Genomic DNA, 16900 nt, shown 5'->3' on the forward strand with positions numbered 1-16900 from the left:
GGTCTTGATCTCCTCACCTCAAGTGATCTGCTCGCCTTGGCCTCCCAAAGTGCTGGGATTACAGGATTGAGCCACTATGCCCAGCTTTTTTATTTATTTATTATTTTATTTTATATTTTTTTCCTGTGAAGTGCTGACCCTTTTTATTTTATTTTTTAAACAAATAGAAAACAAGCAAAACTCATCAGGTTATTCAAATGTAGAGATTAAAGGGGACAAAAATAACCATAATTCATTTAAAGAAATGTTTCAAAGGGAAAACATTTATAGGGGATTTACCAGTGAATTAACATATAGCCAAAATAACTTGTACATAGACTTACCTTAAATATAATGTTGACTTTACTTAAACATACAGTGTCTGAAATAATGGATTCATATTTTTTTTTAAGAACACCAGAAGTGCCACCAGCACAGCCAAAACCTGGGGTTGTAGCTCCTCCAGAAGTAGCACCAGCTCCCAAATCATGGGCCAGTAACAAGCAAGGTGGGCAAGGAGATGGTAAGTAGACATTAGCTGGGGAAACTGCTTAGGCTTGATAGTTACTGAACAGCCATCCAGGAGATAAGGGGTGAACTGTGTTTTAGTAGAGCCAGAAAACGCTTTTTTTTTTTTTGAGACAGAGTTTCGCTCTTGTTACCCAGGCTGGAGTGCAATGGCGTGATCTCGGCTCACTGCAACCTCTGCCTCCTGGGTTCAAGCAATTCTCCTGCCTCAGCCTCCCAAGTAGCTGGGACTACAGGCGTGTGCCACCATGCCCAGCTAATTTTTGTATTTTTTTAGTAGAGACGGGGTTTCACCTTATTGACCAGGATGGTCTCGATCTCTTGACCTTGTGATCCACCCAAAGTGCTGGGATTATAGGCGTGAGCCACCGCGCCTGGCCAAAAACATTGTTAAAGGATATACTTAAGGCTCTTAAAAAGTTTTTTTTTAATCTCTTGGGCTAGCTAGATTCCAGTGTCAAGAGCCATATATGAATCAATGGTAGTGGTTAAGAAAGGGAGTCTTTAAGATGCCCTCTGCCCCACATTATTTTATCTTTACCTCTACATGTCCAAACAAAGCTTATACCTTCAAAGTATCCACCTATTGGATAGGTTATTAGAAACCATAGTCATTTTCATCTGTGTCCCCATTCTGCTGTTTCAGACATGCTGCCACAATTGCCTGAGAAGAGAAGAGCTAGAAAGTAGCCATAAAGCACCATTGCTGTAACACACCCCCTTCCCCCAAGGAATGATGAAATCCCCAGCGGAATTTAGTTTGCCCACTTTCAAAACAGGAACTGTCTATAAAACATTCTGTGGAAGAACCCATCTTGGCCCTCAAGCTAATAAAACTAGCTCTTTTAATTTATAGAAGTATAAAAAATAGGTAGATAGGAAGATGGGTGAATAGTGAGGTGCAATAATCTCAGCTGTAAATTAAATCAAAGTAAAGCAAATGAAAGCAGTAAATTAAATGAAGGTATTTTAGCATCATCTTGATCTTGGGATCTATTCATAAAACACTTTCAATAATATGATTTGAATAAATTCTGAGAATTTTTAGCAAAGGAATTTGACTTGTTTTGAAAAATGTAAGGAGTCATAATGAAAGAGAAACAAGGGAAACTCCTCACTTGCGTGATCATCTGAAATGAGTCCTTTGAAATGGTACTGGAAGATTACTTTCTTAGACTTTTATCTCCTCATGGCTGATCATTAACTTTTTGAAGGAGTCTAGGTGAAATTTAAAGTTTGATAGATATGAACAGTCATCAGTGAAATGTGGAATAATTTATGAGAAAGAAGCAAAGAGCTCTATCCTGTGAGGGTGGTTTGCATTATCTTCAGTATAAAAGTTACCTTTAATGTTGTTTTTTTAAATCTATAGGAATCCAAGTGAATAGTCAGTTTCAGCAAGAGTTTCCCAGCCTGCAGGCAGCTGGGGATCAGGAAAAAAAAGAAAAGGAAACAAATGATGAGAACTATGGACCTGGACCCAGTTTACGCCCACCAAGTAAGAGTACTTTCTCTTTAATACAAAACGAGATCATATTTGTATACTATCTTGTGATATAACTTCTTGCTTGCTGTTGTATATATGACTTGCCTAGTTTGAAAAGGCATACTTACTACTATAGTCACTTGCTACTCAGGTGTGATTTTTGCACTGATAGTGTCACTATAACTTGAGAACATGTTAGAAATGTATAATCTTGGGCCTTGCATCCAACTTACTCAATCAAAATCTGTATTTTAACAAGATGTCCAGGTGACTTACATGCATACTAATATTGGGACTTATTTATAATAGTAAGTTTTTGAGCAGACTTCCCTACCATATAACTGTTTACTTACTTCTGAATTAACATTTGGTGATTCCTCACTTTCTGATCTCAAACGGAGGAAACAAATAATTTTGGATAGTGAGGGATACTTTATGTATATTACAAAGCAAAAACTAAAAATATTTGAAATATAAAATGTTTGAGGGATTTTTAAATGTCTTATTAATTGTTATGGCTTTATAGTGTCATTATCAAGTATCTTAAAGGATCTTTTTTTTTTTTTTGAGACAGAGTCTCACTCTGTCACCCAGGCTGGAGTGCAGTGGCGTGATCTCAGCTGACTGCAACCTCCACCTGCCAAGTTCAAGTGATTCTCCTGCTTCAGCCTCCCAAGTAGCTGGGACTATAGGTGCACGCCATCATCCTGCTAATTTTTTGTATTTTTAGTAGAGATGGGGTTTCACCATGCTGGCCAGACTGGTCTCGAACTCCTGACCTTGCGATCCACCCGCCTTGGCCTCCCAAAGTGCTGGTGTTACAGGCATGAGCCACCTTACCCGACCCAAAGGATCTTGTTTACATGGGGAGGTTCCTCTATGACAGTAGTGTTTACAGATTCCATATTTCTAATAACCTGATACATTTCACATTTTTTGACTCATTTCTTGTCAGATCTAAATAAATCTAAATTTTTTTTCAATTTTTCAAGTATCATTATGAGGTTGGTGAGTTCATGTTAGATGTGCCAGCTTCACTGTTTTCTTGTTTAATTGAGTTTTTACCAGTTATCTATTGCTGCATAACAAATTTAGCAATGTAAAAACAACAAACTGAACTATACTTATGATATCCTGCTGTATCTGAAGGCCAGGATCAGCTTAGCTGGAGGTTCTGGCTAAGGACTCTCTCAAGGCTGCAGTGAAGCTGTTTGAAGCTGACTTGACTGGGGCTATACTTCCAAACTGACTGGCGTAGCTATTGGCTCTTTACTTTGATGGCCTCTTAGTGGTGCTGCTTATGACATAGGTTCCACAGAATAAATGGTGAGAGACAGACACCCTCCATCCAAGACAGAAGCCCACAGTCTTTTGTAACTTAATCTGGAAAGGGACTTGCTATCACTTCTGCCATTTTCTACAGGTTACACAGACCAACTCTAGTACATTGTGAGAAGGGACTACACAAGGTATAGATACCAGAAGATAGAGATCATTTGGGCTATCTAGGAGACTGGTTACCACGCAGTGTTTCTTAGCAAAACCACCTAGCTGTTTTATTTGGTTAAGTGTAGTTGTACAAGATAATGTCACTCAATCTCTTTACTTGGTAGCATCTGTAACTAGCAATGATAGACTGAAAACAGACAAATGAGAATATCACTGTCAACCCTTCCAGATTGTAGAACTCCCACCTTCCTTCTCTCAGGAAACCTCAGGTGTGTCACTCTGAAACATGGCCATCTGATATATGGAGAACAGTGATTTTAATCTCTGTATCAAATAGTGATAAAACTTCATAGAGAAGTCCTAATATTTTCTTCTCCCACCTTAGTATTTGCTTGTGGTGGCACCCTCTGAAGTATGTCCTCTCTACTTCAGAAGCCACTACTACCCAGACACCTTGAAAGCATTAGTAGGGCCTAGATTAGCCTTTTCCTGCTCTTTCACTCTGCTTACTTGCTTTCATTTTCCTGAAATTTGCCTGGTTTGGTTTTACTTTGTTCCATTTTCAGATTTTTGCCTTTTTCCTTTTTTCTCTCCCTTCATACTAGATGTTGCTTGTTGGAGAGATGGTGGTAAGGCTGCTGGCTCACCCTCATCATCTGATCAAGATGAAAAGCTCCCTGGCCAGGATGAAAGCACAGCTGGAGCATCAGAGCAAAATGATATCCTCAGAGTGGTGGAAAAGAGGATAGCTTGTGGCCCTCCACAGGCTAAACTGAATGGACAGCAGGCTGCCCTCGCTTCCCAGTATAGAGCTATGATGCCTCCTTATGTGAGTGTTGTTAAATGAACAAGCAGTCAAACAAGAGGTTTTTGATCTGGAGTCCAAGTAGCAAATTGGTATAGGGAAAAGTTTAGGTCTTTATTTTCATTAACATCTAACTAAAAATTAGCATTTTCTTTTATCATATTGTGAGACGGGACTACACGTGGTGTAAATACCAGAAGGTAGCAGTCATTTGGACTATCCAGGAGACTGGTTACCACACAGTGTTTCTTAGCAAAACCACCTAACTGTTTTATTTGGTTAAGTGTAGTTGTACCAGATAGGAAACAAATCACAGGAGTATCAGCAGTGTCCTTATTATTAACAGGGATTTTAGATATTTTCACATCACATTACATACTTAAATAATTATTAGACTCATAGATAATGACTTAATAAAGAAGCATGTAGATTACCATATCACAGATTTATTTTGTAAATAGAAGAACAATTACACTAAAATTCTGTTTCTTCTTTGCATTATTTATGTATTTTACATTACGCATTTAAAATGTTTTCCTGAGAGGAGGTCCATAGGATTCATCAGACTGCCAAAGGGGTGGTTCATGGAAAAAAAAAGATAAAGAATACTTGGTGTCGTTCCAAAGATTTTATTTGTGTACTTTTAATAAAACTTTTTTTTTTTTGAGATGGAGTCTTACTCTGTCACCAGGCTGGAGTGCAGGCTGGAGTGCAGTGGCACAATCTCAGCTCACTGCAACCTCCCCCTCCTGGGTTCAGGGGATTCCCCTGCCTCAGCCTCCCTAGTAGCTGGGATTACAGGTGTGTGCCACCATACCTGGCTAATTTTTTGTATTTTAGTAGAGATGGGATTTCATGTTGGCCAGGATGGTTTCCATCTCCTGACCTTGTGATCTGCCCACCTTGGCCTCCCAAAGTGCTAGGATTACAGGTGTGAGCCACAGCGCCTGGCTTTTTTTTTTTTTTTTTTGAGGGGAGACAAAGTCTTGCTCTGTCACTCAGGCTTGAGTGCAGTGGCGCAATTTCAGCTCACTGCAACCTCTACCTTCTGGGTTCAAGCAATTCTTGTGCCTCAGACTCCCAAGTAGCTGAAATTACAGGCATATGCCATCATGCCTGGCTATTTTTTTTTTTTTTTTTAAATTTTTAGTAGAGATGGGGTTTTGCCATGTTTTCAAGGCTGGTCTTGAACTCCTGGTCTCAGGTAGTCCACCCACCCTGGCCTCTCAGAGTGTTGAGATTACAGACAGCCACCTTACCTGGTCTTTAAACTTTGTTTTAATGGAAAATTTTCAACATCTACAAAAATAAAGATAATCATGCAGTGAATCCACCTCTTTTCCTACCACTTTTTTTTTTCTTTTTTTTTTTGAGACAGAGTCTTGCTCTGTCACCCAGGTTGGAGTACAGTGGCATGATCTTGGCTCACTGCAACCTCTGCCTCCTAGGTTCAAGCAAATCTCCTGCTTCAGCCTCCTGAATAGCTGGGATTATAGCCACCCACCACCACACCTGGCTAATTTTTGTATTTTTAGTAGAGACAGGGTTTCGCCATGTTTAGCCAGGCTGGTCTTGAACTCCTAACGTCAGGTGATCCACCTGCCTCAGCCTACTGAAGTGCTGGGGTTACAGGCATGAGTCACCATGCCTCATCTTTCTCTACCACTTTGGATTACTAAAGCAAATCCAGATAGTTCATCAGTAAATATTTTAAGTTGTATTTTGAAAGATAAAGACTTGGGGAGAGTTTGCAATGCTGTTATCAGACCAACTAATTCCTTGATATTCTCAAATATTATGTCAGTATTCCAGTAATTGTCTTATAATTAGGATCCAGGCAGCATCCATTCCTTGAGATTGGTTCATATTTCTCTTACGAATCTTGTTACCTATGGATATCTCCATCTCTGTTTCCTTTGGCGCTTGTCTGTTGTAATTTAACCTGTGATGTTCCTCAGATTTTGGATTTTGTTGATTTTATCTTTGTAGTTCCATTTAATATATACTCTGACACCCACCCCTTCCCCCACCCCCCCACTGACATTTTCTGAATTATTAGTTAGATTTGATGTCTTCATTCTTTGTTTACTTTCAGCCCAATGTAAACTTGTAAAGCAAGTCACATTCGCCTGGATAAATAAATTTAGTTTTCCAAAAGACTCTTTACTCTTATAGGAAACAAAAATCTAGGTCATATTTATTTAGTTTGTGATTGAACTCCTAATATTCAAATCCTAAATATCCATCATACTTTCCATTCCTTCATATTGTTATTTTTGTTTAAAAATATCAAATGTTTCATGAATTTGCAGGTCATTTTTGTTCGGGGGATGTGCTAATCTTCTCTATTCCAGTTTTGCTGCTGAAGTGAGCATATACATTACTATTTTTTAATCATTCTAGGCTGACAGAGGGAAATGAATTATTAAATATAATTACTTATTAAGTGTTTTTCAGTCTGACACCCAGGCTGGAGTGCAGTGGCACCATTTCAGCTCACTGCAGTCTCCACCTCCCAGGTTCAAGGGATTCTCCCACCTCAGCCTTCCAGGTAGCTGGGATGATAGGCTTGCGCCACCACACCCAACTAATTTTTGTATTTTTAGTAAAGACCGGGTTTCGCCATGTTGGCTGGGCTATTCTCAATCTCCTGACCTCAGATGATCCACCTGCCTCGGTTTCCCAGTGTGCTGGGATTACAGGTGTGAGCCACTGTGCCTGGCCATTAAATGCTTTCCTAAAAGAAGTTTGGGAGTATGCTGACCTGGCCTTGAAAAACGATTCATACCCAATTACTTTTTTTCTAATCACTTTCAAATTGTGCTTCCAAAGACCCCTGAACTTTCAGGTGAAAGGGTAGGACAGGAAAGAGGGAAGACCAAGTGGGCATCATTCCCATTTTCATCAGTGATTATATTTGAATAAAATGTTCCACTAATTAACAAAAACATTTAAATATCACTACACTGAAAATTTAAAGTTTGTTTCTGAAGTGAATTTTGTGGCAAATTCCTAAATTTTAAGCATTTAGGACCACATGAAATTATGCCTGAATGATCAGATGAAGGATTTAATGCATCTTTATGAACATATGCCTGCAATAGTGTGTTTATTAACCAGTATAGAAGGGTGATGCAACTGAAAATTCTCCAGTGTATCCCCCAAAGGAAAAGTTTCCACAGCTGAGTTTCAGCTGCTGCTTGACTTAATTAATGTTGCTTCAGCCCAATTTAGTAGAAATTTCTTCTTCTTCTTCTTTTTTTTTTTTGAGGCGGAGTCTCACTCTGTCACCAGGACCTCCACCTCCTGGGTTCAATCGTGCCTCATCCTCCTGAGTAGCTTGGTTTACAGGCATCCACCACCACACCCAGCTTATTTTTTTTGTATTTTTAGTAGAGACAGAGTTTCAGCATGTTGGCCAGGTTGGTCTTGAATTGCTGTCCTCATGATCCACTGCCCTTGGCCTCCCAAAGTGCTGGGATTACAAGGCATGAGCCACTGCACCTGGACGAGAAATTTCTTTTCTTTTTTTTTTTGAGTCGGAGTTTCGCTCTTGTTACCCAGGCTGGAGAGCAATGGCGCGATCTCAGCTCACCACAACCTCCGCCTCCTGGGTTCAGGCAATTCTCCTGCCTCAGCCTCCTGAGTAGCTGGGATTAGTCATGCGCCACCATGCCCAGCTAATTTTTTTTTGTATTTTTAGTAGAGACGGGGTTTCACCATGTTGACCAGGATGGTCTCGATCTCTTGACCTCGTGATCCACCCGCCTCGGCCTCCCAAAGTGCTGGGATGACAGGCGTGAGCCACCGCGCCCAGCCGAGAAATTTCTAATTTAGGCAGCATAATCATATAAACATAGCCTTACTTCAAATGTAAGGTAATTTTCTTATCTACCACACAGTTACTACTTTCTTTTTTGAAAAACTAGTCTTCTGTTTCAGGATATAAATTATGTTTTTACAGTAATATAATTTTATATTATTTACGTAATTTGACTTGGATATGAGCAAATAGTAAATGACGAAGCCATTCTTTGACACTTCCTCCCTTCAAAATCATAGAATGAATCCCTTGCTGTTATTTGTTCTCAGAATCTATCTTATATCTTCTCTTAAGGTTAGTTTCCCAGAGGCAAGTTCCTGCAGAGAACGTTATTGGGACCTGTTTGGGCCAGTTTGTTTATCTATCTAACTATTTAATTTTACTTTAGGTTCTGGGGTACACGTGCAGGTCATGCCGGGTTGTTGCATAGGTGCATACATAACCAGGTGGTTTGCTGCCTCTATTTCGCCTTTGACTATTTCTCCCCATGTTATTCCTCCCCACCCCCTGCTATCCCTCTCCTAGCCTCCACCCCCCAACTGCACCCAGAGAGGGCAGGAGTGATGCTGCTTTCCCTGACTCCACGTGTTCTCATTGTTCAACACCCGCCTATGAGTGAGAATATTCGGTGTTTGGTTTTCTGTTCTTGTGTCAGTTTGCTGAGAATGATGGTTTCCAGATTCATCCAAGTCCCTACAAAGGACATGGACTCATTGTTTTTTATAGCTGCATATTATTCCATGGGGTATATGTGCCACATTTTCTTTGTCCAGTCTGTCACTAATGGGCATTTGGGTTGGTTCCAGGTCTTTGCTATTGTACACAGGTCTGCAATGAACATACATGTGTGTGTGTCTTTATAGTAGAACGATTGATAGTTCTTTGCATATATTTTCTGGGTCAAATGGAATTTCTATTTCTAGATCCTTGAGAAATCGCCATGCTGTCTTCCACAGTGGTTGAACTAAGTTACACTCCCACCAACGGTGTAAGAGTGTTCCTATTTTTCCACATCCTCTCCAGCACCTGCTGTCTCCAGATTTTTAAATGATGGCCATTCTAACTGGCGTGAGATGGTATCTCAATGTGGTTTTGATTTGCATTTCTCTAATGACCAGTGATTATGAGCATTTTTTCATATGTTTGTTAGCCTCATATATGTCTTCTTTTGAAGTGTCTGTTCATATCTTTCACCCACTTTTGAATAGGTTTTTTTTTTTTTTTTTTTCAATAGAGACAGGGTTTTACCATGTTGGCCGGGCTGGTCTCAAACTCCTGACCTCAGGTGATCTGCCTGCCTCAGCCTCCCAAAGTGCTGGGATTACAGGCGTGAGCCGCTGCACCCGGCCGGGTTTATTTGTTTTTTTCTTGTATATCTGATTTAGTTCTTTATAGATTCTGGATATCAGCCCTTTGTCAGATGGGTAGACTGCAAAAATTTTTTCCCATTCTGTTGGTTGCTGGTTCGCTCTAATGATGGTTTCTTTTGCTGTACAGAAGCTCTGAATTTTAATTAGATCCCATTTGTCTCTCTTGGCTTTTGTTGCCATTGCTTTTGGTGTTTTAGTCATGAAGTTCTTGCCTATGCCTATGTCCTGGATGGTTTTGCCTAAGTTTTTTTCTAGGGTTTTTATGCTGTTAGGTTTTATGTTTAAATCTTTAATCCATCTGGAGTTAATTTTAGTGTAAGGTGACAGGAAGGGGTCCAGTTTCTGCTTTCTGCACACTGCCAGCCAGTTTTCCCAACACCATTTATTAAACATGGAGTCCTTTCCCCGTTGCTTGTTTTTGTCAGGTTTGTCAAAGATCAGATAGTTGTAAATGTGTGGTGTTGCTTCTAAGGCCTCTGTTCTGTTCCATTGGTCTACATCTCTGTTTTGGTACCAGTACCATCCTGTTTTGATTACTGCAGCCTTGTAGTATAGTTTGAAGTCTGGCAGTGTGGTGCCTCTGGCTTTGTTCTTTTTGCTTAGGATTGTCTTGGCTATGCGGGCTCTCTTGCGATTCCATATGAAGTTTGAAGTGATTTTTTCCAGTTCTGTGAAGAAGGTCATTGGTAGCTTGATGGGGGGATAGCATTGAATCTGTAAATTACTTTGGGCAGTATGGCTGTTTTCACGATATTGATTCTTCCTAATCATGAGCATGGAATGTTTCTCCATCTGTTTTTGTCCTCTCTTATTTCCTTGAGCAGTGGTTTGTAGTTCTCCTTGAAGAGGTCCTTTACATCCTCTTTGTTAGTTGTATTCCTAGGTATTTTGTTCTCATTGTAGCGATTGTGAATGGGAGTTTGCTCTTTATTTGGCTCTCTGTTTGTCTGTTATTGGTATATAGTAGTGCTTGTGATTTCTGCACGTTGATTTTGTATCCTGAGACTTTGCTGAAGTTGCTTATCAGTTAGAGAAGATTTTGGGCTGAGATGATGGGGTCTTCTAAATATGCAATCATGTCTTCTGCAAATAGAGACAGTTTGACTTCCTCCTTTCCTAATTGAATATCTTTTATTTCTTTTTCTTGCCTGATTGCTCTGGCTAGAACTTCCAATACTATATTGAATAGGAGTGGTGAGAGAGGGCATCCTTGTCTAGTGCCTGATTTCAGAGGGAATTCTTCCATCTTTTGCCCCTTCAGTATGATATTAGCTGTAGGTTTGTCATAAATAGCTTTTATCATTTTATGATACATTCCGTTGATACCTAGTTTATCGATAGTTTTTAGCATAAAGGGCTGTTGAATTTTGTTGAAGGCCTTCTCTGCATCTATTGAGATAATCGTGGTTTTTATCTTTGGTTCCATTTATGTGATGGATTACGTTTATGGACTTGCACATGTTGAACCAGCCTTGCATCCTCGGGATGAAATCTGCTTGATCGTGATGAATAAGCTTTTTGATGTGCCATTGCATTCGGTTTGCCAGTATTTTATTGAAGATTTTTGTGTCGACGTTCATCATGGATATTGGCCTGAAGTTTTCTTTTTTAGTTGAGTCTCTGCCTAGTTTTGGTATCAGGATGATGCTGGTCTCATAAAATGAGTTAGGAAGGATTCCCTCTTTTTGTATTGTTTGATATAGTTTCAGAAGCTCCTCTTTGTATGTTTGGTAGAATTTGGCTGCGAACCCATCTGGACCTGGACTTTTTTTGGTTGGTAGGCTATTGATTTCTGCCTCAACTTCAGCCCTTGCTATTGGTCTGTTCAAGGTTTCAGCTTCCTCCTGGTTTAATCTTGGTAGAGTACAAGTGTCCAGGAATTTATCCATTGCTTCCTGGTTTACTAGTTTATGTGCATAGAGCTGTTTGTAGTAATCTCTGATGGTAGTTTGTATTTCTTTGGGATCAGTGGTGATATCCTCTTTATCTTTTTCTATTGCATCTATTTGATTCTTCTCTCTTTTCTTTTTTATTAGTCTGTCTAGTGGTCCATCTATTTTGTTGGTCTTTTCAAAAAACCAGCTCCTGGATTTATTGATTTTTCGGGAGGATTTTTTGTGTCTCTATCTCCAGTTCTGCTCTGATCTTAGTTATTTCTTGTCTTCTGCTAGCTTTTGAGTTGTTTTGATCTTCCACCTCTAGCTCTTTCAATTTTGATGATAGGGTTTCAATTTTAGAACTTTCCTTGCTTCTCATGTGGGCATTTATTGCTATGAATTTCTCTCTCGACACTGTTTTAAAGGTGTCCCAGAGATTCTGGTAAGTTGTGTCTTCATTGTGATTGGTTTCGAAGAACATCTTTATTTCTCCCTTCATTTCATGGTTTATCCAGTCGACTCTCAGAAGCAAGTTGTTCAGTTTCCAAGTGGTTGTGCGTCTTTGAGTGTGTTTCTTAATACTGAGTTCTAATCTGATTGTGCTGTGGTCTGATAGACTGTTTGTTATGATTTCTGTTCTTTTGCATTTGCTGAGGAGTGATTTACTTGCAATTATGTGGTCAGTTTTAGAGTAGGTGTGATGTGGTGCTGAGATAAATGTATATTCTATGGATTTGGGGTGGAGCGTTCTGTGTATGTCTGTTAGGTCCAATTGGTACAGCTCTGTATTCAAGTCCTGCATGTCCTGGTTAATTTTCTGTTTCAATCTGTCTAATATTGACAGTGTAGTATTGAAGTCTCCCACTATTATTGTTTGGGAGTCTAAATCTTGTTTTAAGTCGTTAAGAACTTGCTTTATGTATCTGGGTGCTCCTGTGTTGGGTGCGTATATATTTAGGAGAGTTAGCTCTTGTTGGATTGATCCTTTTACCATTATGTAGTACCCTTCTTTGTCTCTTTTGATCTTTGTTGGTTTGAAGTCCGTTTTATCAGAGACTAGGATTGCAACCCCTGCTTTTTTTGTTCTCCATTTGGTTGGTAAATCTTCTTCCATCCCTTTTTTTGAGTCTATATGTGTCTTTTTATGTGAGATGGGTTTCCTGAATACAGCACACCGATGGGTCTTGATTTTTTTATCCAGTTTGCCAGTCTATGTCTTTTGATTGGGGCATTTAGGCCGTTTACATATAATGTTATGTGTGAATTTGATCCTGCCATTTTGTTACTGGCTGGTTTTCTTGCCCGTTAGTTGACTCATTTTCTTTACTGCATTTTTGGCCCTTGCCATTTGGTGTGCTTTTGCAGTGGCTGGTACTTTTCCTTTCCGTGCTTAGTATTTCTTTCAGAAGCTCTTGTAGGGCAGGTCTGGTGGTGACAAAATCTCTCAGTAATTGCTTGTACATAAAGGATTTTATTTCTCCTTCACTTATAAAGCTTAGTTTGGCTGGATATGATATTCTGGGTTGAAAGTTCTTTTCTTTAAGGATGTTGAATATTGGCCCCCACTCTCTTTTGGTTTGTAGGGTTTCTGCGGAGAGATCTGCTGTGAGTCTCATTGGCTTCCCTCTGTGGGTGACCTGACCTTTCTCTCTGGCTGCCCTTAGCATTTTTCCTTCATTTCAACCTTGCTGAATCTGATGATTATGTGCCTTGGGTTGCTCTTCTTGAGGAATATCTTTGTGGAGTTCTCTGTATTTCTTGAATTTGAATGTTGGACTGCCTTGCTAGGCTTGGGAAGTTCTCCTGGGTAATATCCTGGAGTGTGTTTTCCAGCTTGGATTCAAGATTCTCCCTGTCACATTCAGGTACACCAATCAAGCCTAGATTAGCTTTTTTCACATAATCCCGTGTTTCTTGGAGACTTTGTCCATTTCTTTTCACTCTTTTTTCTCTTGTCTTGCCTTCTCTTTTTATTTCATTGAGTTGATCTCTGATATCCTTTCTTCTGCTTGATCGATTTGGCTCTTAAAACTTCTGTTTGCTTCATGTAGTTCTCGTGCTGCGTTTTTCAGCTCCATCAAGTCGTTTATGCTCTTCTCTAAGCTGGTTTTTCTAGTTAGTATTTCGTCTAACCTTTTTTAAAGGTTTTTGGTTTCTTTGCATTGAGTTAGAACGTGTTCCTTTAGATCAGAAAAGTTTGTTATTATCCACCTTCTGAAACCTATTTCTGTCAATTCGTTGCATTCTTTCTTGGTCATGTTTTCCGTGTTGTTGAGGAGTTGTATCCCTTGAAGGAGAAGAGGTGTCTGGTCTTTGATGGTTTTATCTTTTTTTGTGCTGGTTTTTTCCCATCCTTGTGGGTTTACCTGGCTGTGATCTCAGGGAGCAGAGGTGCTACTGGGTTTCTAGGGACTCCTTCAGGTTACTAGGTAAGCTTCCTGTGTCTTTGTTTACACTGGGAGGTTAGGCCCGCCTCTTCTGCTGACCTGGAGGCACTGCGGGGTGGTCAAGAACACCCTCCCGTTGCTACCTAGGCTTCCTGTGTTTTTTGTTAAAACATGAAGCCTAGTCTCACCTCTTTAATGATGGGTTGTGTCTTTCCTCCACAGGGCTAGATCATTCAGGGTTCAGCTCAGACCGATGCATTGGCTGTAACCTGCTAGAGTTAGTGCTTCAGCCTTCGGGGGTTTGTGGGGGAGGGTAGGGACCCGCCCAGCCGCACTGTCTGTCTCCCAGCTTTCAGCTCCCCCTCTCTCCGGTCATGGGGGAGGGGCCACCCAGCTCCTCTGTCTGTCTTCCCACTTTCAGCTCCCCCTCTCTCTGGGCAGGGGAAGGGGGCGATAGCTGGGTCCGCAGGCTCTCCCGGCCGGCTTATGGGCTTATGCATTTGCTTAGATCTGTGTGCCAATCTGGAACACCATCCTGGATTATTATTCAACTCTGCACTTGTAATTCCTGGTGCTTGACTGGCAAAAAACCCATTTTGTGTATTGCTGAGGCTTTGAGGGAAGCGCTTTGTCTGGACCGGAGTGCCAGAGGTGGAGCCTCCAACTCACAGGTCAGATGCACTTTCTGAGTGAAGTGGCACCCTTCCTTGCCTCAGTCTCCCCTTCCTGGGCTTTGCTCACCGTCCGATCAGACCCTTTGAAATGCACCTGGTACCTTGGTTGGAGCTAGGAGATCTCTCGATTTCTGCTTCTCTCTCGCTGGGTGTTGTGCACCGGAGTTGTGTATATTCGGTCATCTTGACTCAATCACCTGGACCAGTTTTTAATGATCATCTGTGCATTAACTTGATTGAGAATTCACCTATGCCCTATCCATAGAAAATTTCCAGGTAGCTCCCTGTCCCCCTTTTCCCTCAATTCCTTGGATTGTGGACTATCCCTTAATTTTATCTGAGCTGAGTTCCTCTTCCCCACCCCTCCCCTTACCCCCCACCACCTTTTTCTTTTTGAAGTCCTCGGGCTGGGGACTGATGGTGTCCTCCCTATCTACAAATCTGCCTCTAATTATTCTACTCTTGCTTAAGGAGGAAGGCTCACATTATTTGTTTTTCAATATTTTCACTTTGCTGTTTGCTGGGGTGCATATGTATACATATCTTGTGAATACATGACTATTTCAATGTAATTTTATTAATACAGTACAGAAGTTTTTTCATATGATGCACCCTATTTATTCTGTTTGTAAAGAGTTGGTAGAGGCATTGGTCTTGCAAATGGGTTGCTATTTAGGATGAATGATCTATGCTAGCAGATAAAATTTATTATTAATAGTATTCATTTTAATAGTCATTTCTATAAATTATAACTGCAGGCCTAGACCCAGATACAATTTTTTTTAAATAACTGGGTTGCTGACCAGGCATGGTGGCTCATGCCTGTAATCCAAGCACTTTGGAGGCCAAGGCGGGCGGATCACCTGAGGTCGGGAGTTCAAGACCAGCCTGACCAACATGGTGAAATCTCGTCTTTTAAAAAAAAAAAAAAAAAAAAAAAAAAAAAAAAAACTGGGTTGCTAAATTTATAATTTTTTGTTTCCTTCATTCAGATGTTTCAGCAGTATCCGAGGATGGCGTATCCTCCTCTACATGGTCCCATGAGATTCCCACCTTCTTTATCTGAAACAAACAAGTAAGGTTATCAAATGATTAAAGTCTATAAGGATTATATGTTTGTTAAGATTTACTAAAGGTTAAGTAAATTGTGTGATTTTGAGTTGTGTGATTGATCATTTTTCTGTCCTCACAGTACAATTGTCATTAATAAGTAGTTGGCTAATTCTTATAAGACAGAACTGAAATAATTCATTTTTTTAAGCATTTAAATTAATTTACATAGGATTTTGAAAACTGAAAACCAGGCCGGGTGCGGTGGCTCACGCCTGTAATTCCAGCCCTTTGGCAGGCCAAGGAGGGCGAATCATGAGGTCAGGAGTTCCAGACCAGCCTGGCCAACATGGTGAAACCCAGTCTGTACTAAAAATATATATATATAAAATTAGCTGGGCATGGTGGTATGTTCCTGTAATCCCAGCTACTTGGGAGGCTGAAGCAGGAGAATTGCTTGAACCCGGGAGGCAAAGGTTGCAGTGAGCCAAGATCGCACCACTGCACTCCAGCCTGGGGGACAGAGCAAGACTCCGTCTCAAAAAAAAAAAAAAAAAAACCCTGAAAATCATGGCCCCAAAATTGATGACACGTATTTTTCTCTTCTGCCTTTCATATTACTGATTCCCCTTTCTCTCTCTTTCTCTTTTTTTTTTTTTTTGCTTAATATGTGAGACTTCAACATCCTCTTGAAATATTTTCCTTAAAGTTATGTGTTTTGAAGTTAGTTTTATTCATATTGTTACCCTTTAGCATATATTTGTTTTATTTTAAATATTTGAGAATTCTTAAATACTTTATCAGCTGTTAGTTATGTATTATCCTATAATTATGTAATATTAATTTCTTCATACACATGTCAGTGCAGAACATTTTGTGTATCTTGGTGTAGAAAACACTGATGTTGAAATGAACTAAATTCCAATCTTTTGGTGTTCTCCTAGTTCAGTAAAATTTTGTATTTTTTCCCACCATGACCTGCCTTTCATAGAGGCCTTCGAGGAAGAGGCCCTCCTCCTTCATGGGCCTCTGAGCCTGAACGCCCATCCATTCTTAGTGCATCAGAACTGAAGGAGCTTGATAAATTTGATAATCTAGATGCTGAAGCTGATGAAGGTTGGGCAGGTAAGAAGCAAAATTAATTAAGTGATTTAAATTGTTAGATATTTTCCAGCACTCAGTCTGAGTTTTCCTTAATTTAATAGGTGCTCAGATGGAAGTAGATTATACAGAGCAACTGAATTTCAGTGACGATGATGAACAAGGAAGTAACAGTCCTAAAGAGAATAACAGGTAAGTTATGATATCTTTTACTAATAACAGTATGAATTCGTTGATACAATATTAGCTACTTATGCAGAGAGGCTTTATTAATAGACAGTTGTTGGTTATTTGTAGCATTTATATATTCTCAGAAGTTTTACTGAATAGAGGGTGATTAATGAGCTAGAGTAATCCTGTATACAGCTAAT

At 40.0% G+C, this 16900-nt stretch overlaps 1 protein-coding gene and 1 pseudogene across 12 annotated transcripts in view; one reads left to right on the plus strand and one right to left on the minus strand.

Moving 5' to 3' along the window:
• The window catches only part of PRRC2C (proline rich coiled-coil 2C), a 108750-nt gene that overhangs the window by 31411 nt on the left and 60439 nt on the right, over positions 1–16900 (plus strand). For 11 of the 12 annotated variants that reach the window (XM_021668113.2, XM_021668121.2, XM_021668117.2 and 8 more), the window contains exons 4-9: positions 393–502; positions 1880–2005; positions 4048–4271; positions 15371–15453; positions 16420–16553; positions 16634–16721. In XM_021668113.2, the coding sequence (XP_021523788.2) occupies positions 393–502; positions 1880–2005; positions 4048–4271; positions 15371–15453; positions 16420–16553; positions 16634–16721 (765 nt within the window). The remainder of the gene's footprint in view (positions 1–392; positions 503–1879; positions 2006–4047; positions 4272–15370; positions 15454–16419; positions 16554–16633; positions 16722–16900) is intronic. The other variant, XM_021668118.2, reaches the window with a different exon arrangement.
• On the minus strand, positions 6530–6628 carry LOC135272355 (U6 spliceosomal RNA; annotated as a pseudogene).

Source organism: Aotus nancymaae, unplaced genomic scaffold (genome assembly GCF_030222135.1).
Source record: "Aotus nancymaae isolate 86718 unplaced genomic scaffold, 86718_ANA_hifiasm-v0.15.2.pri h1tg000108l, whole genome shotgun sequence".
NCBI lineage: Eukaryota > Metazoa > Chordata > Mammalia > Primates > Aotidae > Aotus > Aotus nancymaae.